We start from the raw sequence: 27005 nt of genomic DNA, 5'->3' as shown, positions 1-27005 counted from the left end.
TGTATTAAAAAAATAAATGAATTTTAAAAATCACCATTCGCTCCAGTATGTACAAAAAAGGCCGACTTGACAGAATGAGCTGAATAGCATTTCCTCGCATGGGATATCAGGGGCGGAATACGAGTGTCTTGTTTCAATGCGGAAGTATTTTTATGTAACACCGGCTAGCAACCGTGATTTCGTCCAGTAGCTCAGTTCGAGGCAGTGAGAGAAGAGACCGGAGGCGTTACATTTCATCTCTTACACTACAGTAATCTGTCCGGAAGATATTATAGATATTATTAATAATTCATACGGTTGATGAAACTTCACACGGGCGGATAATGGACGGTTTTTCGGCTAACTAAGCTAGCCAGCCGTCACCGCTGTGCGCCTGTCAAACCGCTCCCTCCACTGCTCGTGTTTTGAGTTGTAATTCAAACATCAGGACGAGGTGGACGGGCACGAAACATGACGAGTTTCGCCGCTAAAGTGTTCGGCAGGGTGGAGAGGCTGTGTCAGCACCTGCCCGTGGCCCTCAACACCTTCCTGGTCTTCTCCATCACCGGGGAGGTGAGCTACCTGGTGCTGGTCGAGGCTCCACTGGAGGCGGACCAGAAGAAGACGGTGTGGTCCTCGTGGTGGAAGATGGTTCACCTGCTCGCTCAGTACTTCATGCTAGGAAACATCTGCTGGAACGCCCTGCTCTTCCTGAAAACCAGCCCCAGCATCAGAGGGGTGTTCCTGGGAGGGGACGGCTTAGGGCAGGGCTGGAGGTAAGGAAGAAGCAGCTGCCATTAGATTTAAGCTTTAAGACTTCAAATACAGCAGGCTGTTTAGTAAATGCATAAACATATATGGCCAAAAGTGTGTGGACACTGCTACGTATGTGTTTAATGTACCTCATGAAGTCTGTATAGAATTGATTTCTGTCATAGTTGTGCATGCTTTATAGTATTAAGGGAAAGCTTGAATAGTTAAAAAAGAAATTTCCTGCAGTCAGACTTGGAGCAGCTTCAATAGAAAATCAGCTGAAATGAACTAGCAGAGGACACTATGTCATCTTGGCCATTTAAATTTATTTTTAAGGTAGGTGCTTGAGATGTAACATCACATTTATAATGTGTCCTAAAAACACAAATACACAACATTATATAACATACACTACAAATACAGACAGCTCACTCATCCTCTCTACCCACACACCCAGATATTTGCTATTGTAAAAGAAAAATCAGTTACAAAGACCCAAATAGTACATCAATTACATCATCGTAGAGAGCAACTGAAGCAGTTGATTTTAAATCCCTTGTAGCACAACCAACTTAAAAAAATGGGAGTACATTCAAATTAAAAGCATGAGCAGGTTGTTTGGAGATGAGAAAGTAAAGAAGGAGCAAAAAGAAATAGTAGATTTAAGAAACAGAGAGAGGTTCTTCCAACTGAAAGGGGCTTTGTATTAAAACAGCTTGTGTCCAACCACTTTAGAAATTGTCAGGACAAAGAAAAAGAGATATTGCGTATGGTTACGTGGATAGTAGTATCTACGAGAGACCAGAAACCACTGCAAATAGATAGTACAGTTATAATAGCACATTTAAAGTGAACTGGATCCAGTCAGATTTTCTTCTAGCAATTCATACAAGACAGTAGTTGGTAATGGTAAAAAAAAATACACATATATACAATAATATTCAGTGTATGATTCTATGTGAGAATTATTTATATGGCCTAATACAAAAGCAATTTTAACATGACCAGCAATAGGTAGTGTGCACTGCATTCAAAGGAGTATCTTAATGAACCACTGATGTGATTAATTCACTGTAAATCCCATTTTGCAGCTATGGAAACATTGGGGGGGGAAATTGGAAATGTACTACAATAACTTTCCATATATATTAGGAGAAAAGACAGTGTTTATTAACCACTAAACCAGCTGATGGATTTTTTGACATTTATTAAATGGGAAATTATGACAATAAGAAACTTAAATACACACCAAACTTAAGCCACACCAAAGAAACTTGATTCTCTGTCGTAGACGTTTCTTAATGTATATTTATTTTCCACTTGTCCCAAGAGTGGATTTCATGTCAATTATTTCTGCAGACCCATTCAGATGAATGAAGTAAGTTAATGGTAGCCAATGTCATCTGTGAAATGTTGTTCAGGAACATCTCCAACCATAACTAAGAGTGTTTTCTCTCTCTTTTTTTCCCCCCACACAGGTATTGTTATACCTGCGAGACACACACTCCTCCACGCTGCTCCCACTGCTATGACTGTAAGGTGTGTGTGCTTCGGCGGGACCACCACTGCGTCTTTTTCGGCCAGTGCGTGGGCTTCCGCAATTACCGCTACTTCCTGAGCTGCCTGTTGTTCATGTGGTCGGGGCTCCTTTACGCCACGCTGATGAATGCAGAGGTCTTCATCGTCATACTGAAGGAGGGCGTGACGGTGCACAGCGTCCTGCTGCTGCTCATACCCTGGATCATGCTTGTTTCAGGTACAATCTGGTTACGATCCATTATGCTGCTATTCCTTGTAGCTGTGTTCATTATTGTTAGGAAGAGTTGCTGATATGAGACACAGCTTTTTTCCTTTAATCTTGATCTGTTTTATATTTGACTGAGCTCTTACACAGGATCTACATCTGTTAGATGGAAGAAAGTTGATCAGAAACCTGTGACCACTGTCAGTGTAAAGCATTTAAAGCCGTTTTTGGTTTTGACATGTGCAGTGTTTTATATAATCCTGCAACTATATATCTATTTTTTAATATTCAAGAATACAAAACAAGGAAAAGACATAAATCCTCCCAATAGACAAGCTAAACAAATCAAATGTGTGGCTTGTTTTGACTGATATAGTGAATACGAACAGTTGTGAGTTGACTTTCTGTAATGAATTGACTAATTGTTTCACATAATGCTAGATAAATAAATAAATAAATAAAATAAAGTTTAGATATCGCCCTTATTAGTTATAAAACTTTCAGTATGAGATGTCTGCGCTCTCCATTATATCCCTCAATGTTCGAGAACCAAACTGTTATTGACCAGCTGGTTTTTCAAGATGTTGGCAGTATCACTAATTCAAAAGAGGGATGTTGAATAATGACAATTGAGGACATTTTCAATGTTGGAGACAAGCAATCCAATTAAATATACACTCTTATGAATAATTTCCAGAAACTTCAAAATATGCCATCACATACACAAATAATCTATATAATAGCAAGGATGTATGTTATAAACACTATGGATTACTTTTCCCTAAGTTCTCTGTAAATTTTAACGTGAAAAGAGAATGTGAAAATGAGAGAGATCCCAGACGTCATTGTCAAGCTCTAAATTGTCTTGAGCCTGGTTTCATATATTTAATCGGCACCGCTGTTCTTTTCTCCTCAGGCCAGGTTTCAGCACGTGCCTTTGCCTTCGCCTTCATCGCTGACACATGCGTGGTGGGGTTTCTGCTGGTCTCCGCTTTCTTCTTCTTCCATCTCTTCCTGCTGTTTCGGGGTCAGACCACCAGGGAGTGGTACTCATCCCGCCGACCCTACAGCCTGGGACTCCTAGGCAACCTGCGTCACACTCTGGGCATTCGCTGGTACCTCTGCTGGCTCTCCCCGCTCATCCCATCACCAGTACCCGGAGATGGGATACACTTCGAGGTCACAGGATCCCTGGAACCCTCCCGGTAACAGCTGACAGTCGGAACAGGCCACGTGCCCTTACTTCAGTGGTGATGGTTAATGAGTAGCAGCAGTAGGGAATATCACCTCAGTTTCTGAAGAGGTGGCTTGGGATGGGAAGAAGCTAGAATAGCGTGTGGTTGCTTCAGATGTTGCTGGTTATAACCGTCAACTGGTGTCCTTTCTGTAGCCTTTTGCTGTGCTGACACATTGAGAAATTAAGGGTCTTCTTTTGAAGGTACATTGATCTTGACCTAGAGGCAATCTGTACCCTCATTGAGGCAGGCCTCAGCTAACACAGAAATCAACTGTGATCCTTTGAAATACTGAGCACTGAAAATATATGTTTTTAAAAAAAATACTGAATGAATGTATTTTATTGATCATAAAAAATGTAGAAGTTAAAAATCCTTATTAATAAACTATCGCAATCCCTGACAGTGACTCCTAGGGGAATGGGGGTAAATGGAGTGGTGATAATGGCTAATTGTTTGTATGTTTCCCATGCACTTATGCTGCCTGAATCTCAAAGTCACACAACTGTGGCTTGCACTGTTCCTGATTGGACCACAGGATTATCACAAAGTACACAGTCATTAACTTCCTATTTGCTGTTGTGTATTACTTGCTAGGACCACGATGTGCTTATGTTTTTCACTTCTCTGCATCCACTCCTGAGCTCCAGCTGAGTTTATGACACTGACCTTTTCACTGGTAGTCAGTGTGCCAGATGGAACAGTGAGAGCACAGAGATGAGGTTCACAATGATGTCTTAACACCTGCAGGGCAACACACATGTAAGCCCTAAAGAAAGCAAACAACAGAAAAACACAGTACATGGCGTGAAATGTGGTGTTGCAGTTTACAGACTAATGTAAAGTCATTTAGTAAATACAGTATTTCAAATCTGTCCTTTGACATGATATATGAACAGTCTTTCTCCATGTGTCATATTACTTTGTCTCTGTTTCAGTCCATAGCAACATCTGTGTCCTAACATAATATAAATACTGAACTATTTTATGCAATTCATTTGATACAATACTAATACTGTCAGACTGTACCTTCCAGTTAAATTAATCAAAAATACAGCAAAATGTTTTTCCAAAGATTTTAAAGTTTATTTGTTTTTCTGAGGTGTTCCTGTAGCAGTTTACCGGACTACTTTTAAGCGTGTTTCATGTTGTCATCTGCTTCAATCCAGAATATGATACAACACTTGATGCAATCTGGAATTACCTCACAACAGTCCTTATTTTACTCTTCTGCACCTTTTGCTTTGTTTTTAACTCTCCTGGCCTTAAAGTGTTGTGAAAATTTCAAGCCTCTGTTTGACTGGTGCTTTTACTTGCCAATAAATTTACATTATTACCAAAAATATTATTAGCAAGTGTATTGGTTGTTTTGCTTATCATATATGTCTGCTTAATTCCTTTTTCAATGGCGTTTCTTATGGGTCCCATCATTTATTGTTTGATTTTGTAATTTAAAAGTGTTTGGATAAATTGTATGAAGGGAAGTACCAGCTCGCTGAAAATATAATTTTTTTTATTGTGACTTTTGCACCCTTGAAACTGTTGTGGTGTAACCTGTATTGAAATGATTAAATCTGAGTTTGAATTTCTGTATTTTAAATCATTTCAAACACACATGCTTGTGAAAAAACAGTAAAATCTAATTCACAATTACATTGTTAATTTGCAGGAAGGTACCAATTCTTAGACTATGTGATGTCTTTAGAGGTTGATGAAGAGAGGATCCACTACAAAGTTTTTTGAAATATGATCAATGTGCCTAATACAGTCAGAAGGATTTTTTTTCTATATTTTTCTTTGTATAGTTTTTTCCAAAATGTTGGGGGGAACGGTGCATTACATATAAACACTTTGAGAAATGAAAGCAAATAACACATTACATTTCAGTAACTCCTTTCAACATATCTTTGTAGTAATACAATTAGCACCAACATTTGGGGAGTGATCTTGAAAATGTTGGCTTGTGTATGTGAGATTAGTCAAATGAAATAATTATGTCTTTTAGAAAGAATTACAGCTGAAGTGAGCAGTCAAAACTTAATTACAATTCTCAATGCAAGGAGACGGTATTTAAGCAGGGTCAGTAAATATTATATTTATTTATTTAATTTATATCATTATATTGTATGAGGTGGATACAATCTGTTAAATTGATGGAAATACTGAACTTGAAATGACTTACTCCAAAACAGATTGAATGTATGAATGAATAAGTCATTGCTCTATTTCCTACAGTGACTTTATTGTGAGAAACCACTCTGTTTGAACCTATTATATTTATCTGATAGTAGCATTTTCACAGTTCATGTCGGAGTCATAAATGTAACATCGGTTAATCTCTTGTTTTCACCAGTGAACATTTAAACTGAACCAACGGCTGCTGGGCAACCTGGCAGCTAGCTCTACAACGTAGCTGTTGCAGTGCTAACAGCCAGCTGCAATTCAGCATTACTTGATAGTAAGGCTTTTATATGTTCATTTCTACAAGTGTTATCAGTAACTTCAGGGAGCCGCTACATATGGAGCAATGTTACGAGTGAATTATCGAAACATTTGGGTCGTTTTTGACTGTTCCGTGATTTAGCTTAGCTAATGCTAACTGAAAAACCGTTAACGTTAGTAACGCTAGTTGTGAATAGTTGCGTTGTAGTTTAGCGTTAGCATAAGAAGTGTTAGCACTCGTTTTTCTTTGTGTAACTCAAAGTTACTGGATGTAAAAATTGGTGTTCAGCTTTAAATACACAAGAATGTATTACTATACGTTAGACGGTAGTATTTCAGACCGCTTCCTTTTGAGTTAATTAGGTGGCTGAACTACCGCTGTGTTGGTACTCACTGTTAGCACATTTAAGTAGCATCAAAGCTGATGTTAAAATAGACTTTTCTCATATAAGTATATATTTATCGACCAATGTAGCATTAATTTTGACAGTAATTATCTTTCAAGTAAGGGGTACTGCCATTCTACATTACTTGAGTACTGTTTTAACTCAGTGTAGCATCACTGTTTTTCTGTCATAAACTACAAGACAGTCATTGCATCCCCAAAGTGTCATTCTTTGTAAAAGGTCGAAGAAATTAGTATTAAGCGGCTCAATAAAAATGCCTGAAATATTTGTGCACATTTCTGCTTCAAGTATAATCTACAAGCTAGTTAACTACATCTGTAGTTCTAGGCAAAACCTGAGTTTGTCTGTGAGACACTGTCAACATTGTTCAGTAGGCTACAGTTGTCATGTGCCTAAGTAAAAATACATTAAAGTTCTAACAAAATTGGTTAATATATGCTTAAAGCTGTATGTCACTGCTCTATGTTTATTTTGACAGATCATAGGTTGGTCACCAACAGGAGGGAGGAGTCAGCCATCAGGATGAACGTTGTAGCGGAAAATATGTGAGTAAAGCTCACTGAGGAAACCCACACAATAAACACTGGGTTTGGTACATAGAAGTATATTATAGTTTTTCTGCGGTGTGTCTATGCACAGGTCACCAAAGGAGATGCTTGAGAAAATAGCTGAGCTGGATTACAATCAGAGTCAGCTGAAGGATCTGAATACTGAGATGAGGCGCTGGCTGGAGTTTGCAGATGATGACATGGCCGTGCTGCGCTCAGAGAATTCAGCCCTCACCAAACAAGTTAAAGCGTATGTTGGTTGTACATTATTGTCACTACTCAACATGGAGAGGGGTCCCTTTACTCCTTACAGCTTTTTCAGACATGGGACATGGCTTGTTTTATCAAGCAGCTAAAGTACCAACATTTTGTCATTCAGACACGTTTTACATAAATGCCACCTGTCTAATGTGAAAGAAAGTAAACAGCATGGCAATAATTTATTATTTTAAGTATTGAGTGATGTTACAGGATCTATTGTTCCACATGGAGAAATGTGCAGCTTTCTTGCTTTGTAGACACACACATGGATCCTGCTGCTCTCTGATGCTGCAGGTATTTGATAAAGTCAGAGGGAAAACTGGAAGCAGCTGGAAGGAACAAGCAAAGCTTAGACACCTGTTTATGGTTTGTGGGGGAAAAACAGATTGCATTCTTCTTTTTGCTGAATATCATTAATCTAAACTATTAATACCTGCTGTCTGTTTTTGTCACAGTAAAGTTTTCTTGTTATAGACATAATTTGTACCCTCATAGGTTGAAAATTGTACGTAACGCAGGACAGGGTGTCTGGCACATTGCTGTGTTTATTGTGCTCCCTGTGACATCTTTGGGGAAAAAATTATACTGAAATGTGGAAAAAAACATTCCCATATCACTTCATACAGCTCAAAGTACCATTGCTTGTGTGTACCTTTAAACTTGTCTTTTGCTATTTGAATGTTATTGTAGACATATTTTTTCTTTATTACTCTCTTTAGTTGTGTGAGAACTGTTGTGTTTGCTCATTTGTTAAGATCATGTTGGAGAAATTTTTAAGACCTTGTAGCTGTGTGTGTGCAGGCTGGAGAAGATGATGGCTGAAGCACAGCAGGTTGAAGCAGAGCCTTGCAGTTCTTTCATGGCTGATGACCTTGACGCGAATAGATCCAAAGAAAAAAAGATTCAGAAATTGGTGCGTCACCAGAATTGCTTTTCCATTATAATGAAATACTTAAGCTTCTTAGTATGGAGACATGCTTTGGCAGGTTATTGTTGGTTTTACTCATCAGTGATTTAAGTTTAAATTACCCCCTATGTTGTTATGTTTGTATGCAGGAGAAGGAAGCCATCATACTGACAGAAGAAAATAAGAAGCTAACTTCAGAGGTGAAGATGTGTTTCGCTTTGATTAGTCGTCATATGTTACAGCATCATTTGAGGTGTGTAATGATGCATGCTTAGTAAGAAAGAAACAGGCCAAAAGGGGTTAGTAGTCCTGATACTTTCATGTCGCAAAATACTTTACTCTGGATTGTTTACATGTGTTTTGATTTTGTTTGCCAGTTGTCTGACAGTTACATTTTACATGGTGCTGAAATTTGAAAACATTTCAATATTTAGTTGTGTTCTAACCATTTCAGCTCAAAAACCTCCAGCAAGAAAGAGACCAGGACAAGATCAGCTTAAGTAAGCTCGGGGTTGCACTTCAAAACTTTGAGGTAACACAATGAATTCTACTTGGAGTAGTTTAATTATTTCTATCTCTCCAGTCATCTTACCAGTGTTTGCATTAGTTGCTTTAAATGATGCACCAGCTCCTGATCTGCTATGCTGTGTTTTTCTTCAGGTCGAAATAGAAGAAGCTCAGTTAGAGCTGCAGCATAGGGATGAGATTATTCATCAGGTAGAAACAGAGGATCAGTACTAGGCTGTGTCAACATTTTTTCACATGTATAGGTCATTCTCTTTAGAGTTCAAAATTAAGATTTGACGGTTGTTGATTGAAACATCACATTTTTATCTAATTTTGATAGAGAAACTTGCAGATACAGCATTTGAACGAAACTGTTGAAGAGAGTGCCTACATTGTGAAGGTAAAGATGTTTATCCATTTCTGTCTAGTTTTTCTAAAAGATTTCTGAAATAAATCAGCATTATTTAAGCTTAAACAGCTTTAATCATGTTATGTAACTTGTTCATCATACGTAACTTATCCTAACATAACTAGGAAATTCTAGAGGTACATTCACTCAATGCATCGAGAAAACAACAAGTGTGCTAAAAAGCTAGTCAGTGTTGACTAGTTACACATGTACAGTTCCCTATTTTACTAAATTTGAAACATGTGCAAACTTACATCTGAAATGTGATTATTTCTGTGTGACGATATGTGACAATGCCTTAGTCCCAAAAGATTTGGAAATGGACAGCAGTATGAAAAAGTTTAGGTACTCATTGTGCTTTATTTCACTTGTAACCACTTGTAAGGCAAGTCAAGAATTATCATTATTGAAACGAGTGCCAGGGCATCAGAGGAAGCCAATTAAAAATATCAAAGTACCACCAGCTTACAATTTCTCTGATCTAAAATGTCATTAAAAATGGAACGTAAAGGGAAATCTGATAGTCAAGACAATATCTTGAAGACTGAAAAAATGTTCAGATAAAGCTGCATCTCTGCCGACCAGAAAGGAAAACAAGCCCCTTTCTAACGGCCACTGCTGAAGAGTTCAGCTGACACATGAATGGTGGTCAGTACTGATGCACAAACCAGAATTGCATAGGAGATTAATCTGAAGGAAACCTTATTTGCAGCCTCTTTACAAAATCTGACGTCTCTATCAGTAATAGACCCCATTTGTTTAGGAAACAGTTGAACTCTTTAGCTGCAGTCATCAAGTTATGTTTGGAGATAAAAGTAACAGCATGAAAAGAACACTTTAACAACTGCAAGTGAAAATGTTATTCTGTGAGGTTGTTTGGTAGCCAGTCGCACAAGTAGAACGAAGAATGAATCCCACTAATTATCTGCAAATTCTGGATGCAAATGTTCATCATGAAAGTGAAACTGAAAAGAGGATGGTTTCTACAGCAGGGCATTTATCCAAATCTGGCATTAAAATCCACTTTAGGGAATGTGAGCTGAAGGTTACCTCTCATGACTGGAACATCACTGAAAGTCTGTGGGGAGATCTTAAACGTGTTATGTGTGCAAGACAACCTAGTAATATCTCAGACTGTGATCTGCACAGAAGAGTGGGTGAAAATTGCTAAATCAATAATAGAAAGGCTCTTAGCTGCTACAAAGTGTTTGCTGCGGTATCTGTCAAAGAGGGCCTTTGTAAGTGCTAACTGAACTTATCATTTGCTGCATGAGTTTTATTTTGAAGTTCTTGACGTAAAACATAAAAGTGCATTAACATTTGCAGAAAGGCAGATTAAATGTACTTTTTTTAATGTAGTGGTCATGTTTACTTACTTTCCCTTAGATTGTCAAACAAAATATGTAATTTGCCCAGGGGAACATAAGGTTTTGCATTCGGTCGTCTGCGGTGCAAGAGTGGTAGTCATTTGTAAAATGTGATTTTGATCCCACTTGTAATCTGTGCATAAACAGAGCTCTACAATCATTTGTGAAACTATCCCCTAGCAACAAACCAATATTGTCTCTGTTTACATGCACTGCATTCATCCCTGTTTCTGTGCTCCAGGACCTCAGGCTGACAAACCAGGAGCTGAGGAAGCAGATGGAGGGCAGACAAGACGAGGCCTATTTGTAAACCTGACACACAGATCCTCTTGCTTCAAATAAATGTACACAGTATAGTCTGAGCCCTCAACTGTACTGTGTATGTCGCTTTTTGTTTTTTTTAGTGACAGTCTGACTGACAAGATGAGAGAAAACGAAGGATCGGTCGTTCCCCCTCCGTCCTTAGCCGAGGAAATATGGCAGGCCTCATCACCTGAAGTGAAACTCGGCATGACGTACTCCACAGAGCTCAGACATGTATTGCATTTAACTCCTCTGGTAAGGCTTTTGAACAGGAAAGAATGTAAATCACACTCAGTTTCCAGTTATTAGGTACGCCTCGCTTAAACAAGCACAACAGTCCTGTAGTAAGTCTAGTTGACCATGACTGAACATGCACATGGATCAACTCATGTCTCATACAAAAATAGAGCCTCCTAAAATTCACTGGGGAAGGATTTGTACTGTAGATTTTAACATTTAATTTATCTGTACTTCTTCAAGTGGCCACAAGTGTGTGCCCACATTCAAACACTGTCAGAAAGAAATATATGAAATCGGTTCTGTTCTGTATCTGCAGGAGGAAGGTGAAGCTCAGGAGCTGCTGAAACCTTGTCGTGTCACAGCTGACCTTCAGACCAAAAGGTATTTTAGTTTCAGATCATAAATCAGCTGTGATAGACTTTGATATGTGATGCATCCAGCACATTTCCCTCCTGCATTCCTGGTGTATCATGTATTTATATATTTGTCCTTCTCTTTGCGTTTCCTCACTCATCGTTGTCCCTCTGGTTTCTCTGTTGTTTAAGATGTGCAGATACTTCAAAGACATCCATCCAGAAAACAGGGCTGTTCACTGTGTGCCTCTTCATTCTCACTGTTTTGGTCTTCATGGCCTTAGGAAGTTGTTCAGGAAACTGTGACTTCTTTTCTATCAATTCTTTGTGGAACGGTGCGTGCCTGATGCTTCAGCCCTACTGCCACATCCACTACAGGGCCTTACCTCCTATCTGACCTAAACACTCCCTCTTATAAACATGTTATGAGTGTTCATGTGTCTGATTGTGGGTTGCTTTTGTGGTTGGCTTTGTTTTGTACACACAAAAATGAAGATTATATTTAAAATACTTGAGTTTCTATGTGTGACTAGTTAGACAAACTACATTAACTGACGTGAGACAAACAAAATGTCAAATGACTAGTGACTAAGTTGGACTTTAACTGCTTCATTTCACCTGGTACTGACTTAAACTTGAATTAAAGCCGAGGTATTCTTGATGTTACTGGTGAAAAGACAATACAGGTAGAAACTTTATAAATGCAAGAATTTATATCAGCAAAGGTATTATTTGCCAAGACTAGGAAATATGTGACCAAGTTCCATCATTCTTTTCTGTCTTCTAAATCTGCATTTAGCTTTACTGAGAGAAATGGAGATATAGTGTGTGAGACAGCTTTTTTGTTTTGTTTGAATTGACCCACTTTTATTTTATCAATATATCACACTCCAATATATGCATTTTTTAATGTTTAAAGCTGCTATTTCACATTTCCCCCAGTGATTAGGTCCTCGTGGCCTCACGTGACTTAAATTACACTTAAAGATGTTGAGTCGTTCATTTATCAGATATTTGACGACGGTCGCCCCACCCAGCCGAAGCCGCTCTCGGCAGAGTCCAGGAAAACACCCACCCCCTCCTGGACAGGGAATCACAAACAGGGGGCATCAGATTTAGGGCAGCAGGGCTGTGCGGACGGTCTGAATCAAGGAAATATTTTTATAGAAAGGCGGAGGCTGGTGATTCATTTTCTGTACGAGCTGCAGCTGGCGGATGCTGGACCGCCGCTGCTGACTGATGTCTGGATGCTGAGATGCTGATGACAGACCGAGCCGCTGGAACATCCTCCCGTTTTGTGAATGGAGCTCCAAGCCAGAGCGACTGAAACACGATAAATCAGAATAAGAGAGCAACAGGCCAGATTCGTTAAGTCTGAAAGCTGGGATCCGGACCAACGGTGACAGCAGCAGCAGCGGCGACGACATGTTCTGAGGAGAACCGACGAGCGGCTGCGGCTGGCGGGATGAAGGCTCCGAGGAGACCGAGGCAGACGCGGCTCCTCCCCCGGTTCTGCGTCTGTGGAGTCGGTCTGCTCGCAGCCGCCTGGATCCTTCACTTCCATGACAATACAGGTGCTTCCCAAGGAAAAACATGGACACCCTATAAATAAATGAAACTGAATTATTATTTCTAAAATCATTACTTGGATTGTTTGTAACCATATAAACTGCAGCATTGAGACTAAGTGTTAGATTTCTGCCTTGATGAGTGTTGTAGCAAACCACAAGTCAACAGAAATACCGTGAAGTTAATTGCAGGTTCTGTTGAATATAATCTGTTTCGCTAATACAGTATTATAATAATTTGTGTATTTTATCAGAAGTGCTTGCTTTAAATGTTAATCCCTCTTTTAGGCTCCCATGGTCCAGCTGTGGATTCCAGTGTCTCCTTGTCCAAGAGAAAACTCATGCATCAAACAGAAAACAACCAGAATGACAGTATATCTAAATCAGGTAAGACATTTCCCCATGTATTTTTATTTGTGTTGTGCTGTACATGTGTACTTTATTGCTGTCTTATCGTTACGGAATTAGAAACTGCATTCACCTGTGTGTGTGTGTGTGTGTGTTGAGTGAGACGACTGATTTTGTAAAACATGAACTGTCCTAGATTTAGATATTCATGAAGTAATGAGTGTGTAGTCACAGAGATGATCTTGGTGACACCTTTCTGTGTGTGTGTGTGTGTGTGTGTGTGTGTGTGTGTGTGTGTGTGTGTGTGTGTGTGTGTGTGTGTGTGTGTGTGTGTGTGTGTGTGTGTGTGTCATCTCTATTAGTCTGTTTAATTCAAGTCTATCTCCTCTGTGCGTCACTCTGCCTCCCAGGTCCATCTCATCCCTCATTTCTTCAAACTCTCCACATATATGGATGTTTAAACACAGTTAGGCCTTTGAGCCAGTTGCTAGGTAACTGAATGCTAGATTTGTGGTTGGATGTTGTGTGCCTTCGGAGCTGTTCAAAGTGCCTGCCCTGTTCTATGGCCTGCTGATTAGTAGCCTCTCATCAGCAGCTCTCTCGTCACTTGTGTATGCTTGGATCTCTTTGGCTGGTTAAAAGACTGAAAGAGAAACAGTGACATCTTATTGTCTAACGCTGAGATGAAGAGATTTTTGTAGCCAGTTACAGAGAGTATATTACCTAGTTACTGCCGTAGGGAAGAGAGATACAGATTAACTTAAGTATCTCAAAGACATATTCTTCAAATTACTATGTTTCTGTTTTCAAGAGCATCGCCTTCCTCCTGAAGATAAAAATATCCTATTTGATCAGGGTGTCCAAACAAAATCATGTGACAGGTTGTCATAATGTCAGACCTTCTCTATGTCTTCATCTCTACACATGGTTTGTGTTGCCTATAACTGCACAATGTTGCATCTGTGCCGGGTCGCTTGCTTTGGTCACACTGTTTTCAGTTAGCTGTTTTTAACCTTCGTCTTTAGTGGATAAATCCTGACTCACAACTAAATCAGGAAACTTTGTGAGGAAAATCACATAGGAGGCAGCTTTCCAAATTGTAGTTCTGCCTGTCTCACTAATAAAAAGCCTTTTTTTTATGGTGCAGTGAGTCGTGGCATTTAGTTGAGCTTGTGAGCATGACGATGCAGTCAACAAAACAACTCCTTACAGCTGCAAAGAGAATCATTGTCATGCACTGTTGAACTTAAATGTCTCTGAACGTTAAATTTATTGTAAATGCTCACTTTGGGAGGAACTGGAGAGGATAACTGATGTAAATACCTGGATGTGGTTGTCACGAGGGATAGTGTGAAATTACAGGAGAAACTATTTTTGAGTAAATGGATGAAAAACTCAATTGTAATGCAGCTGTACTGCTCGTCATATGACTGGGCCACTGCTTTAACCTCGAGCTGTCTGGCCGTTGTTGCCAGGGGATACAGCTAGATACACATCTGATAAAGTCAGATTTACAGATTCCCCACTTGCACGGACAAGTGACAGCAGGTTCAAAGCTGCAAATAAAGATTTTTGTCATTTTTCATGAATCTGGTGATTATTTTTCGTCATTTATGCATTGAAAAGACCTCACAAATTCCATAAAGCCAAAGTTGTTGTTGATATTATTTTCTGACCGACAGTCCCAAATACCCAAAGATTTTCGGTACAGATGTTCAGTTCAAGAGTGCCATACAATGTGGTTTAAGATGCTTTTTAAATGGTGCTTATTGGTTTGACATCTCTGACACTTTATGAAAGATTGCTCCAAAAACTAAGGAGCAACAGCAGCAAAAATACAATCAGAAATCTTTACGTTTTAGCCTTTGCCTTGGGTTAACCCTAAATTGTGCACCAAGACTTCTCGCAGAGGGAAAAGGACACAACACCTCCTTAGCCAAGACAGATGAGCAACAAATCTTCAGATCTCGGAAGCCCAAACAAGCCCTTGTTAGGCTACTTTACATAGAAAGTGATCTGAAAGGGTAATTGATTTTACAATAATTACCAACTGGTTCTGTGATCTCAACTGTTGCTCAGGAATTTCCCTAATTTCATGCATCATTAGATCACAATCTGTCCATCTCTCTCTCAGCTATCAGTGAGTTTCCTGAAGACATCTTTACTCTGGATCAGAGGAGACAGGGAGCGGTACTCCTTCATGTTCTCTGTGTGAGTATCAGCTCGCATCGAGCTTCTTTACATTATATTAAACTCGCAAACATAAACCAAGTTTAGAGTAATGCGTGTCCTACATTTCACAGGCTATCTACATGTTTCATGCACTGGCCATCGTGTGTGATGTTTACTTTGTGCCATCACTGGAAAAAGTATCAGAGGTATGAACAAATCTAGTCTGGTTGAATAAATCTAATCAGGCTGAAAGTAAAACAAACCAAGTCATTAAGTATTACTGTTGTTCTTTTCTTCTTCGGTTGTTAAGTGGGAATTATATCAAAGCATCTCTTTGTTTTATATACCGCCAAACATTGAAGGCATTACTTAATCTATTTTTACTGCTGTTTTTAATTCCTTTGAAAATGCAGAAATCAACAGTGTTTGTCTTTCTGCGGCTTCTTTCTGATCCCCCTAGCTATGACTGTTTTAAAAAAGAAAGCTCAACAACTTCCCAGAACAACTGAGTGTTACACAAACATATGCAAAGAGTAAATTCATCTGAACTATTTTTCACTACAAATTTATGCAAATTTGGCATACCAGTGATTACTTATCGTTTCTGGTATTGTATTACATGAAACTATAGTGTCCATGTTTACTGGATTAAAGGATCTTTACTCAGTGTAACAGTGTGGCTCATTTGCCTATTTTTTGAACAACAGTAGAGGTCTTTGGCTGCACAGACAATTTTCATCAATGGCATCAGTGCATTGACAATAAGTAAAAGGCGGAGTATCATCGATCATATCCTTTTACCAGTTTAACCGCCTCTCCTCTGTCCTCTAGAACCTTCAGCTCAGTCAGGATGTTGCCGGGGCAACCTTCATGGCAGCTGGGAGCTCTGCCCCTGAGCTCTTTACCTCTTTGATTGGTTAGTATGATGTTCATCCAATCAGTCACTCACTCAAACGGGTTAGTCTGATGATTGCTGCCTGCAATCTATCATCCAATCATATGTGCCGAGAAACGTTAATTTTCTGTAAGCAGCCACACTGATTGGTCAATTTCAAGCATTAAGTAAACGTTAGCAAAGATGCCAAGACCAGCACATTTCATTTTGCTTGATGGTTTGCCATCTCACCAGTAAATTACTTATTACTGTGTCCCAGTTTTCTCAAATGTTTTGTTTTTCTTTTTAACTCTCACAAAGCCGATGGAGTTTCAGTCAAGCTGGATTTAGATGATCAAAGAAAAGAATCAGTAAGATAAAAGTTTGCAAGGTGAATGTAAGCCATATTAAAGCTTGTTGTTCAGAGGATGTCTTTTGAAACTGTGGACACTATACTCAAGCAATATTTAGAAATTTTAGAATGGCTATTATCAAAAACTTCACAAGGGCTGATATGCCATGCCTGGGAGACTTACTTTGTATTGCTGCTTGTGGTGGAAAGTATTGCATGCAGTTTCTTAAAATGACCTAGAAACAGGAAAAATACTGTGATTTGTCAGAATGAAAGTTTTGTTTCTGAATCCTTATGGTTTAAGGACATTTCTTCATATATCACCTCTGAAATAATCATTTTTATTCTAAAAAAAAAAATGCCTTTGATAAGTATTGGAGTGGCTTGAGGCAATATGCAGTAAATATTACACAACCAGCAGCAAAACATAAAAGACGTCAGCCCGGTCCCTGAGGGGATGAACCAAAAATGCAATGTTTCTGTTCAGAGAAGATAGAAACTGTGTCTAACCTTGTAAATTTAATATGTATGGAAGGGAGATGTAATCCATTATTTCTTGGACCCACACACATTATCGCTGTCTTAACTTTTACTGATGATTCATGGCTTCCTCTTTCCTGCTCTGGCTTTAGGAGTGTTTATCACAAAGGGAGATGTTGGTGTGGGAACTATAGTGGGATCAGCTGTCTTTAACATCCTGGTCATCATCGGTATCTGTGGGATTTTCTCTGGACAGGTACATTCCCTCTGAGTCCAGACATTGACATCACATCCCAGCATTCTGTTACAGATTGATTTCTTTTGACTACTTCTTACTGCCAAACAAAAACACCATTTTTTGGCCCATGTAGCCGTCAAAATGTGCCCCTTCTCTCTCTGCAGCCCATCTCTCTGAGCTGGTGGCCACTGTTCCGTGATGCTGTCTTCTACATTCTGTCCATAGTGGTGCTTATTCTGGTGAGAAATCCCTCCAGTAAAATTAGTTCGCCTTTAATAGGAGGCTATTTTCACTGTTTGGATGAATAGATATAACTAAAAAAAACAAACAAACTCAGTTTTATCAGTGGCTCGTATGATGCCAGTGTTCGATGCTTACTGACTAATAACTGGACCAATTACACACACAGGAAAGCAAGACACAAGCTCCAGGTTCTGGATAATTCAGTGCTATTCAGAGATGAAGGAATAGATCTGAGCACAAGAAGCAGCAGTGTTGTTTCAATGGCAATAACTTTGAATCAAAAATGTAATTTTGTACAAGTCAACAGACAACAAGTTTGTACAAGGAACTAAACTAGAAATAGCATAAATTAGGTGGAGTTTTTCCCTTTACCACCTCCACTAACAAGCCTACAAAGTACAGAATACAGTATATGACAACCAGCAGAGCAAAACTACTTAATTCACAGAGCAATATGACTTGACCAATACTGGAATTTTGAGGTCGTTATTCATCTGTTCAGTTTTTAAACACCGTCTTTTGCCTGTGTGTGAAGATCTGTGACGATAACACTAGCCAGTATATTAGCTAGTATTAACAAGTATTTGAAAAATACATTTTTGAGTTGTGATTATAAGCTTATATTTTATTTGCAGGTGATCTATGATGAAAAAGTCTTGTGGTAAGACTCTAATAAAACTTAATTACAACTGTCATTTTTGAAATCCGATCAGTTTTCATAAAAATAGCTGACTGTTAATACGACCAATGTGGTTTCAGGTGGGAGACCATCATCCTGATCTCTATGTATGGAATCTATATAATCATCATGAAGTAAGTCGCTTTCTTTTCCTCTTACATTACATCATTCAGGTATTGAGCCCCACGCACGCTATCCCCACTGAAGACACGAAATCTTAGTGTGCGTTGTGTTTTCTGTAGGTTCAACAGATCTCTGTGTTCCCTGGTAGAGAAACACTGCAGCAGGGCAGGTCAGCCGTGTCTGAGCAGTCTGCGACGGACGACTGCTGTCGGAAACATTGGAGACTGTGACAATGACATGGTGCCGCTGAAGCCAGGTGAAAGAACTCGTGTTTGTGCATGTGTACGTCCAAAGCATCAGTCTCTGAGCAGCGTTCAACAGACCCAGTGACACAGTTTAGACTGCCATTCAAAACCATTCCTGTTCCCTTGTGGATTTCCAACAGGCTTAAATAGAACTAGATCACTTTGATGGACAAGAGTTTTTTTCTTCCATCACTCTGTCTTTTTATTTCTTTCTTTTCTGTTTTCAGTCCCGTTAACCTGTTCTCTCCCACTGATCTTCATCCGTGTCTTCCCACTGTCCTCAGACTCGTGCGTGGTGGCCGGTCAGGACTCAGGGGTGGTGATGGTGGATGAGCTGCTGAACGTACACCCCCACCAACTCACCTTCTCAGAGGCAAGCCTCCGCCTTCTCATCACCCCGCATTTTCCCCCCTTCACCCGCCTGCGCATGGCAGGACGCATGGTCATCAACGAGGTACACTGCACGTGCCCACACCCTTCACATAACATCAAGTGCCCCTGGTTTTTCCGGCTATGTTGGTGGGTATTTAAATATGGAAACACTGCATTCTAAACATCGCAATTAATTAATGTCGACGTGCTGATAATATTTATGAATAAATGCTGATAACAACGTGTGATAATGACTGTTTTAGTCCAGTTAAATAGTGGTTCAGTGCACACCAACTGTCCCTGAATCCAACCAATATTAAGCAGATGGACACAGATTAGGCATCATATCAGAAGTCTAAATTAAGTACAGTTTCTTTGTCAGTGTGAAAAAAAATCCAGAGATTAGTTTTGATTAAATTAGTTTGTTTCATTTAGTCATGACTGGCCCTCAACTCAGTTGTCAGTGCCACAACAAACCCTGGTCATATGTTTACACTTCACAAAAAATAGGTTTCCAGTGAGTTTCACATATGCAATTAAACAGATTTTTAATTTGCAAAACACAGAGTCGCATCTGCTTGAGAGCGGCACTCAGCAGTCGAGCTGCTGGAATTGGTATTAGAATAGAACAAAATGTACGGGTGCATCTGTTGTTGATGGAAACTAAAAGAAACAGAGATATGTACTGGCATATCAAGCAGCAACCTGTTGCCATTGTTATACAGACACCCTCTAATAATGTCACAAACACAACACACACACACACACTGCCTAATGCATAATATTATCCCAGACACAAAAGCACACCAGAGCTCAATCTCTAAATCTGCTTCCTCACTCTCTCAGCTCTCCTGCATGTGTGCTTGCCATTTCCAATGCCAAATTAAAGTGCACCTGCCAGTGCTGTCCCTGCTTTGTTTCATGCCCCTAATCAATGCTTTCCAAACCCTTTCTGCTGAATGTGAAGACCTGCCTGGCTGCCTAGTCACTACTCACGCCAGTTCTCATATTGCTAGCCGATAAAGTTATTTCCATAAACCCGCAGCAGTGTTTCTCATGTTATTTTGTTTTTCTCTGTTTTCATTTCCTATTATTTTCTGACTTCACATGGCTTCCCTCCATCACCCACAGAGGCAGAGGCTGATTCGTGCTCGGGTCGGCCCGGAGGAGGGGGGAGCCTCGGGGGAGGAAGGTTTGGGTGCTAGCGGGCCTTGGGGGAGGGAGAACGGGACAGTGGCTGAGGGGGACGGACAGACGATGGACGGAGAGAGGGACAGGGGTAAAGAGATGGGAGGAGAGACAGGTGGGGAAGCACAGCCTAAAGAAGAAGAGGAAGAAGAGGAAGAGCAGGAGGAAGGGGAGGATGAGAACACTCCCTTTAAACCTTTTGTCCTGCCAGGTGAGTGATGAATGAAAGCCTTCAGACTGGGGGTTTATCTATTTCACATTGGTATGCTAAGAAGGAAATTACTTGATCGATGAAGGTAACTCTTTATCTGACTAACATCACACTGAATCTCATTTAAATGCTCATTTTTATTGCTTTATTTTAAAATAAAAAAACAAGTAGAAGCTGCACCACAGAACCTTTCAAACACCGACATGCCACCCACCAGCCAGCTGCATGAACAGATGCCTTTTGCAAGCAGAGTGAGCTTAAGATTTGCTGTGGACACTGAATGCTTACTTATAAGGTGAGACTGAATGGTAGCCCATTTTTGACAAATTGTCGACAGCACTAGGGCATCCTATATGAGGAAGCTAATCTGGAGACAGGTGCTGGTGGTGTATTTATGTGTATCTACATGTGTGTGTCAGATTGTAGCTTATTTGTACAGGTATTCAGACTGTCACAGTGTTCAACAGTCATCCTTCTGCCCTTCCAGTGTAACTTTGTGGTGTGGCTCTTTAGAACAACAGTAGGTTAGGTTAGTAGTTTAAGACAGGAATGTTAGTAATATTAGTGATGGGTTTGATCTCTGCTTGAACTATCATTTGTTTTAATGTTTTTTGCTAGAACCTCCATGAAGGACAGTCAAGAATAGCACCATCCATGACTCCAGCAGCCATCAAACTCAGGAACTAATATATATATATTTTACACATTCCTTTATGCATTTTCTTTTCATCTGAAGTGCCATGATGTTGAGTTGTTGTGATGAATGACTGTGCCGTGACAGTTCCTTCAGTTAAAATGCAAAAAAGTTTCCAGTAAGTTTATTTGAAGTATTTTCTCTCCAAAGGTAAATGTGTCTGGGAAACTGAAATGCAAAGAGGCAAAGATTAGGAGAGGATCAAAGAGATGTTCAACATAAACAACAGTTATTTCCAAAAGAAATGTTTGGAAGTAAAAAAATGTGTTGGTTCTAGCTGACAGCTTTTTTGATCTTTTACTACCGCAGCAAAGAGGATTTTCGTCATATTTTGTGTTTACTCAATAGACTTTGCAAACTTCAGATTGTGACTAAAGCTGCATTTATGCACCTCAACATGTCTGTTAATCTTCTGTAGCCAATCAATTTCTATTTTCCATTAAAAAGACAGAACCTGGAAACTCTGCAGCTTAAACCTTAATCTTCTGAAAAAGCTTTTTTTTTTATTTTTTATCTTTGGAGCTTCTGTATCAACCAGAGCTGCATCTTGCTTTTCCTTAATGTTTCACAGCATGATAGATGGTCGTACGGCTGATGGAGCTAATTAAACACAAAGACTCACGGACACATCCAGGCCATGCACCGTGAATAATTTAAAAGTTTGGATGAATCTGTAATGATGCCTGCAGGAAAGCTGCCATGTACATGTGCGCGTGTGCTTGTGTCTGTGTGTGCATTCATGTGTGTTTTCATGGTTTCCTCAGACGGCTGGTGTATGCGTCTGAAGTGGATTCTCTCCTGGCCTGTGAGCGTCCTTCTTTACTGCACCATCCCCGACTGTAACCTTCCACAATGGGAGCGCTGGTACCTGCTCACCTTTCTGTCCTCCACACTCTGGATCGCTCTCTTCTCCTACCTCATGGTCTGGATGGTATGAGACAAGCAGAGGCAGCAGCAGCAGCTCACATGCACTCACACACATTAAAACCCACATAAAGATGCTCTTTTCTTTTGTAAAGGTGACCATAATCAGCTACACTCTTGGAATCCCAGAAGTCATCATGGGCATCACTTTTCTGGCAGCCGGCACCAGTGTCCCTGACTGTATGGCGAGTCTCATCGTTGCCCGACAAGGTGTGTCTCACATGATTACACTGCTGAAAAGAACCATTTATTAATTTGTTTTGGTCCAACTAAATCAGAATATTCCACGTGAGGGTTCACTTTTGATCTTCGGATATACTAATTTGACAAAAAAGTCTTAAAAATACAGTAAGTAAATATTTAATATTGCAAGTTCAGTCACTGTAGGCTGGTCTGGTTGCTGTTGTGGAGGTCCTCAGTGTCTTTCCTATGAATCTTTTGCTCTCCAGACAGATTGCAACTCCTGAGCTGAACTGCAGCTGGTGGCAGTTGTCTCTATACTGCTCTCGAGGGCATCTGTTGCAAACTGTACGGTTACTCCAGTGAGAATCTGTAACAGGTGAACAAGCGGCTCATGTGCTGTTACGCCAGACTAATGCTGTCAGCTGCAGCTCAAGATGAGAAGTCTGTGGGATGAAAGACTCAGTCGAGAAGCAGCTGAGTGACACCGAGGAACAGCCACAATACCACAGCTGTCAAAATAAAATAAAAAAACAGAATAAAACACCTTTAAGATCTGCTAATTAGCTTTGTGTCGCTAGTTGGCTCTCGAAAAATAGACCCTGAGGTCAGACTGTTATGTCAGACTAGTTTGGAATACCACGTGCAGATGTGCTAAAATTCAAGTTGTTTTGCTGTCAAACGTTGCAGGGATGGGCGACATGGCCGTATCCAACTCCATTGGCAGTAACATTTTTGATGTGCTGCTGGGCCTGGGCTTCCCCTGGGCGCTGAGGACTCTCATAGTCAGCTACGGATCAGTGGTAACACCAGCTGTGCTCTCTACCTCATATCTTACATGGTGGTGTAACATTTCCTCTTTAAGACTGTAGTATAAATCTGAGAGGTATCTAGTGGCCTTCCAGTTAAGACACAACCCATATACTTCTGAGATAGTTGTCAAATGTTGCTTTCAAGGTCTTTGGAGAACTTACAAGGTCCTCAACCTGTGTATTTACGGCGTTATATCCAAACAAGGTACCATCAAAGCCAAACTTTAATGGTCTGTAAATGTAATGCTGTCATTGTGTTGCTTGTAGATACACAAGGCAGCTGTTTTTAGTGAAGAATTTCTCACAAATGGTAGACAGGTACAATTATCGGCTCATTAAAAACAACTGAGCTAAGAGACAAATATTGAACTTCTATTGATGAGGTGGTCAGAAGCAGGACTCCAGATGTATACTAATGCTGCTACCTAAGTGTCGGGAAACTTGGTAAGGCTGATTTTTAGCATCTGTTTGGTAAGAATTTAACTTCATTAAAGGCTTTGATGTCAATGGTGCATCCACAATTAGTTTTTTGCTGCCTCAGAGTGGACAAAAAATGTAATTATTGCAGCTTTAAAATGTGTCCCTTAACAGAAATCTTAAATGTGAATATCTTTTAGTGTGAAAGTGTGAACATGAATTAATATTTAATGTAGTTTCCAAACTTTTCAAAGCCATGTGTTTTGTTTTGTGTGTTTTTAGGTGACAATAAACAGCAAAGGCCTGGTCTACTCAGTGATTCTGCTGCTGGCCTCAGTCACGCTCACTGTGAGTAGATTTCCATCCTGCTGGCCACCACTGTTAAAAATCACAGATTTAATACAGAGATTGTGTCGCGGTAAACAAACTCAGGTCTGCTGTCTGTTTTTCTTTGCCGCCTATTTTGATCCTATCTTTATTCCTGTCATGGCCTGAGAGCCACTGATTCTGTTTTCAGACACTGGGAAAGTTGTTTTTGTTGCTGTTTTCAGATCAGCGCAACAGGAAATGAAGTTTGTCTTGTATTAAATTGTGGCTGTCCCTCCTCAGGTCCTGTGTGTCCACCTGAACCGCTGGAGGTTGGACCGCAGGCTGGGACTCTGTCTCCTGCTGCTCTACGCCGTCTTCCTTCTCTGCTCTGTCGGCTTTGAGAGGCTGTAGAGGACACACACACACACACACACACACACACACACACACACTCATCATGCACAGACAACTTGTTCTCAACTTTCCCTGCTGCCATTATTAATCAAATGTACGGAGAGATGAATTTTAATTTCATTTCACAGTAGCTGTACATGTTTGAGCAGCGTTCCAATGATACCGGCTGCCTGAAAGCGACATTGTTTACCTTTGATAAATGAGTATTTTACACAGTTTTGTACCGAAGCACCTCCAGCCCAGCTTTTGTGAAATGAAACCCAATTGATAATGCACTATGTCTCACAGCAAATTTGTGAAGTATCGAATTTGTATTCTGAAACCAAGAATATTGCGTAACAGACCCCAGAGTGTTAGTTTACTTATTATTACTTTATAACTGCCACAAGTAACCTCAACGACCAGATGATTATACATGTGAGTTTATAGAGTTGCTTCTCAGTTTGTGCATTTATGTGAAGTTTAACGTCATCACACCTTTGTGTCTGTAGCTGTAAATGGTGTAGCATGGCTGATTATCACGCTCCAGATACTTGCACTAAGCCACTGTTGTCTTGGCCTTGTACATACCGTAGGCCCCCCTCTTTCCTAAAAGCTTCTCAGCAAAGGGTTGTGTTTTTGTTTAAAGGTGACTATATGCTATGAGGTCTATTTGAGTGTCTGTTGTGGAGAGAGAGTCCTTGAGTAAAAGTCCTTGAGTTATGAGTGCAATAAAACGCTTTGTTCTGTGAGGTCTCTGTTCTGTGACTGAAATGTCATAACCCCACTCATGATCTCTGTGAAATTTCCTTTATTTGCCTTTAAAGTTAACAAACACGACGAGAATTAGAGCAACACGGTATGATAATAAACAGAAGTCTTAATTTCAACGTTTTCCAAACAAAGGTGTAGAAGGATGCTTTAAAACTTAATGGTTTATTGACGGACCTCCAAAAGGGAAGCATTTATACCATAAAATGTGTTGTAATTTACTTCTTAGCTCACTATATAACCCTTAATCTTAAGTGTTGTATTAATTGACTCAGTTGGCATGTGCCCAGTGTGAAGCACTTATTAATACAGTTTATATAAAGAGAAGATGTGACGTGTAGTAGTGTTCTCACTGAACTTATTTAACCCTCATGTTGTCCTGCAGGTCAAAATAGACCTAGTTTAAAATTTGAAAATGTGGAAAAAAATATATATTTACACAGTGATGAACTTCTGATTTGGGAATGTTTGAACATTTATCAGTGTGAAAAAAGAAATGTTAAAAATGTTTGTTAAGAAATTCGCTGGATTTTGGTTGATTTTTGGGGGGAAAGTTCTCAACGAGAATATTAGAAGTTTTACTGATATATGTAATCACTGTAGATATTTTTAGGATTTTTTTGGAAGATTTTTACTAATTTCTTGAAAATACTTACAAGAATTCTCTTGCCAAATTTGTTTTTTTTTTTTTTTTTGAAAAGAAAACTTTTAAGGGAAACTTTTAAGGAATTATTGGACTTTTCTTCCTGAAGGTTTTTGCAAATTTCAGAAATTTGGGGATTTTTTTTGCTGAATTTTTGGATTTTTTTCAGACAAGAATACAATATTATATATATATTTTGGTGCCTGTAAATGAGGACAACAGGGGTGGATCCAGATTAATTTTAGTGGAGGGGCACAGGGGGGTACAACAGATATTCTGGGGGGCACCGAAAAGATGTCAGAAGAAAATGAAAGCTGCAACCAACCTCTCACTTTTAGAAAGTATTTTTCATGTTTTCTTTGCCTCATTAACCCAGTAGGAAAGCTGTATATGGCCTTTTCATTTTGAACTGTTAACATTCAAATTATGATGGACTTGTTTCCTTGTTTATGTGAATTACAGCATCATCAGCTGCAAGATCTGCCTGTTATGTAAAACTAGTAAGCTCAACGACAGAATCCTGAGGGCAATTAAGTGACAAATATTGTGCAAGAACAGCACTATATACAACCCTGTCAATTTCCACTTCTTAGAATGTTTACTGCTAATTATCACACCTAAAATAAGATATAATATTCTGTACTTTTAGCAACCAGTTCTCAGCTGTATACCATAAACATCACGGGGTTCTGTATACTGATCAGTCTAAATCAAAATGAGTACTACCCAATACACAGTGAACAACAACAATCTGTACCCTTGATCTGTGGTAAAATAATCTGAAATGTTCTGTGCAGGAATGTACATTTTAAAATACAATAAAATACAGTAAGTAGCACTCTGTACATGTAATAGTAAATCTGGGAACAATAATAAACAGCAGCAATATTCCATATTCTTAAATCATTTAACAGTACACAGCTCAGCAAACATCATAGTGTTCTACATAGAAATCACAGAAAGCTGCTCTCAATAATCTTTCACAGTGAGCAGATGTTCTTGTGTTGCAGGTCCATGGTCCAGACGTGGCCATCGAACAGGCTGGGGGGGTCTGGCACCGTCTACTTCCTAGAGCACCTCCTCTTTTTGCATTCTTCATATGGGATGGAAATAAAGCAACATTGAGTTAGCACGTCCATCAAAGGCCTGTAGGTGTGAAGCAGGAAGCCCTCCACAATGAGGATGTGAGTCTCCTCCTCCTCCTTGTGGTCGAACTTCGGGACGATCTCTGTGTCCAGGGTATTAGCGCCATGAGACTTCTCAAACTTCACCGGGTTCTCCAGCCACGCGAAGATCGTACTCATCATGGTGTCC

General features: G+C 39.7%; 2 protein-coding genes across 3 annotated transcripts; both read left to right on the top strand.

Annotated features, from left to right (window-relative positions):
- The first annotated feature begins 126 nt into the window (after positions 1 to 126).
- zdhhc24 (zinc finger DHHC-type containing 24) lies at positions 127 to 5300 on the top strand. Its single transcript, XM_022213705.2, has 3 exons — positions 127 to 755; positions 2211 to 2488; positions 3393 to 5300. Exons 1-3 carry the CDS (start codon positions 451 to 453, stop codon positions 3683 to 3685), a joined length of 876 nt encoding a protein of 291 aa, XP_022069397.1. The 5' UTR covers positions 127 to 450; the 3' UTR covers positions 3686 to 5300.
- A 7159-nt stretch (positions 5301 to 12459) lies between these two features.
- Positions 12460 to 25029, top strand: LOC110964862 (sodium/potassium/calcium exchanger 3-like). Of its 2 annotated transcripts, XM_022213699.2 has the most exons (17): positions 12461 to 13029; positions 13312 to 13410; positions 15506 to 15582; positions 15675 to 15749; positions 16375 to 16459; positions 17402 to 17505; positions 17652 to 17726; positions 18366 to 18391; positions 18490 to 18543; positions 18652 to 18788; positions 19062 to 19150; positions 20281 to 20548; positions 22007 to 22173; positions 22262 to 22376; positions 23037 to 23149; positions 23858 to 23923; positions 24185 to 25029. In XM_022213699.2, exons 1-17 carry the CDS (start codon positions 12921 to 12923, stop codon positions 24293 to 24295), a joined length of 1770 nt encoding a protein of 589 aa, XP_022069391.1. In that variant the 5' UTR covers positions 12461 to 12920; the 3' UTR covers positions 24296 to 25029. The 2 variants fall into 2 exon arrangements, with proteins under 2 accessions (XP_022069392.1, XP_022069391.1); XM_022213700.2 differs by lacking the exon at positions 23037 to 23149 and having other exon boundaries at positions 12460 to 13029.
- The last annotated feature ends 1976 nt before the right edge of the window (positions 25030 to 27005 follow it).

This window comes from Acanthochromis polyacanthus, chromosome 10 (genome assembly GCF_021347895.1).
Source record: "Acanthochromis polyacanthus isolate Apoly-LR-REF ecotype Palm Island chromosome 10, KAUST_Apoly_ChrSc, whole genome shotgun sequence".
In the NCBI taxonomy this organism is placed as follows: domain Eukaryota; kingdom Metazoa; phylum Chordata; class Actinopteri; family Pomacentridae; genus Acanthochromis; species Acanthochromis polyacanthus.
This window is presented reverse-complemented; position numbering and strand designations above follow the sequence as displayed.

Coding starts and splice junctions, on each gene's coding strand:
- zdhhc24 (XM_022213705.2), top strand. CDS start 451: ATGACGAGTTTCGCCGCTAAAGTGTTCGGCAGGGTGGAGAGGCTGTGT. Junction 756..2,210: donor GGCTTAGGGCAGGGCTGGAG/GTAAGGAAGAAG, acceptor CCCCCCACACAG/GTATTGTTATACCTGCGAGA. Junction 2,489..3,392: donor CTGGATCATGCTTGTTTCAG/GTACAATCTGGT, acceptor TTTTCTCCTCAG/GCCAGGTTTCAGCACGTGCC.
- LOC110964862 (XM_022213699.2), top strand. CDS start 12,921: ATGAAGGCTCCGAGGAGACCGAGGCAGACGCGGCTCCTCCCCCGGTTC. Junction 18,544..18,651: donor ATCTATATAATCATCATGAA/GTAAGTCGCTTT, acceptor TGTTTTCTGTAG/GTTCAACAGATCTCTGTGTT. Junction 23,924..24,184: donor TGGCCTCAGTCACGCTCACT/GTGAGTAGATTT, acceptor GTCCCTCCTCAG/GTCCTGTGTGTCCACCTGAA.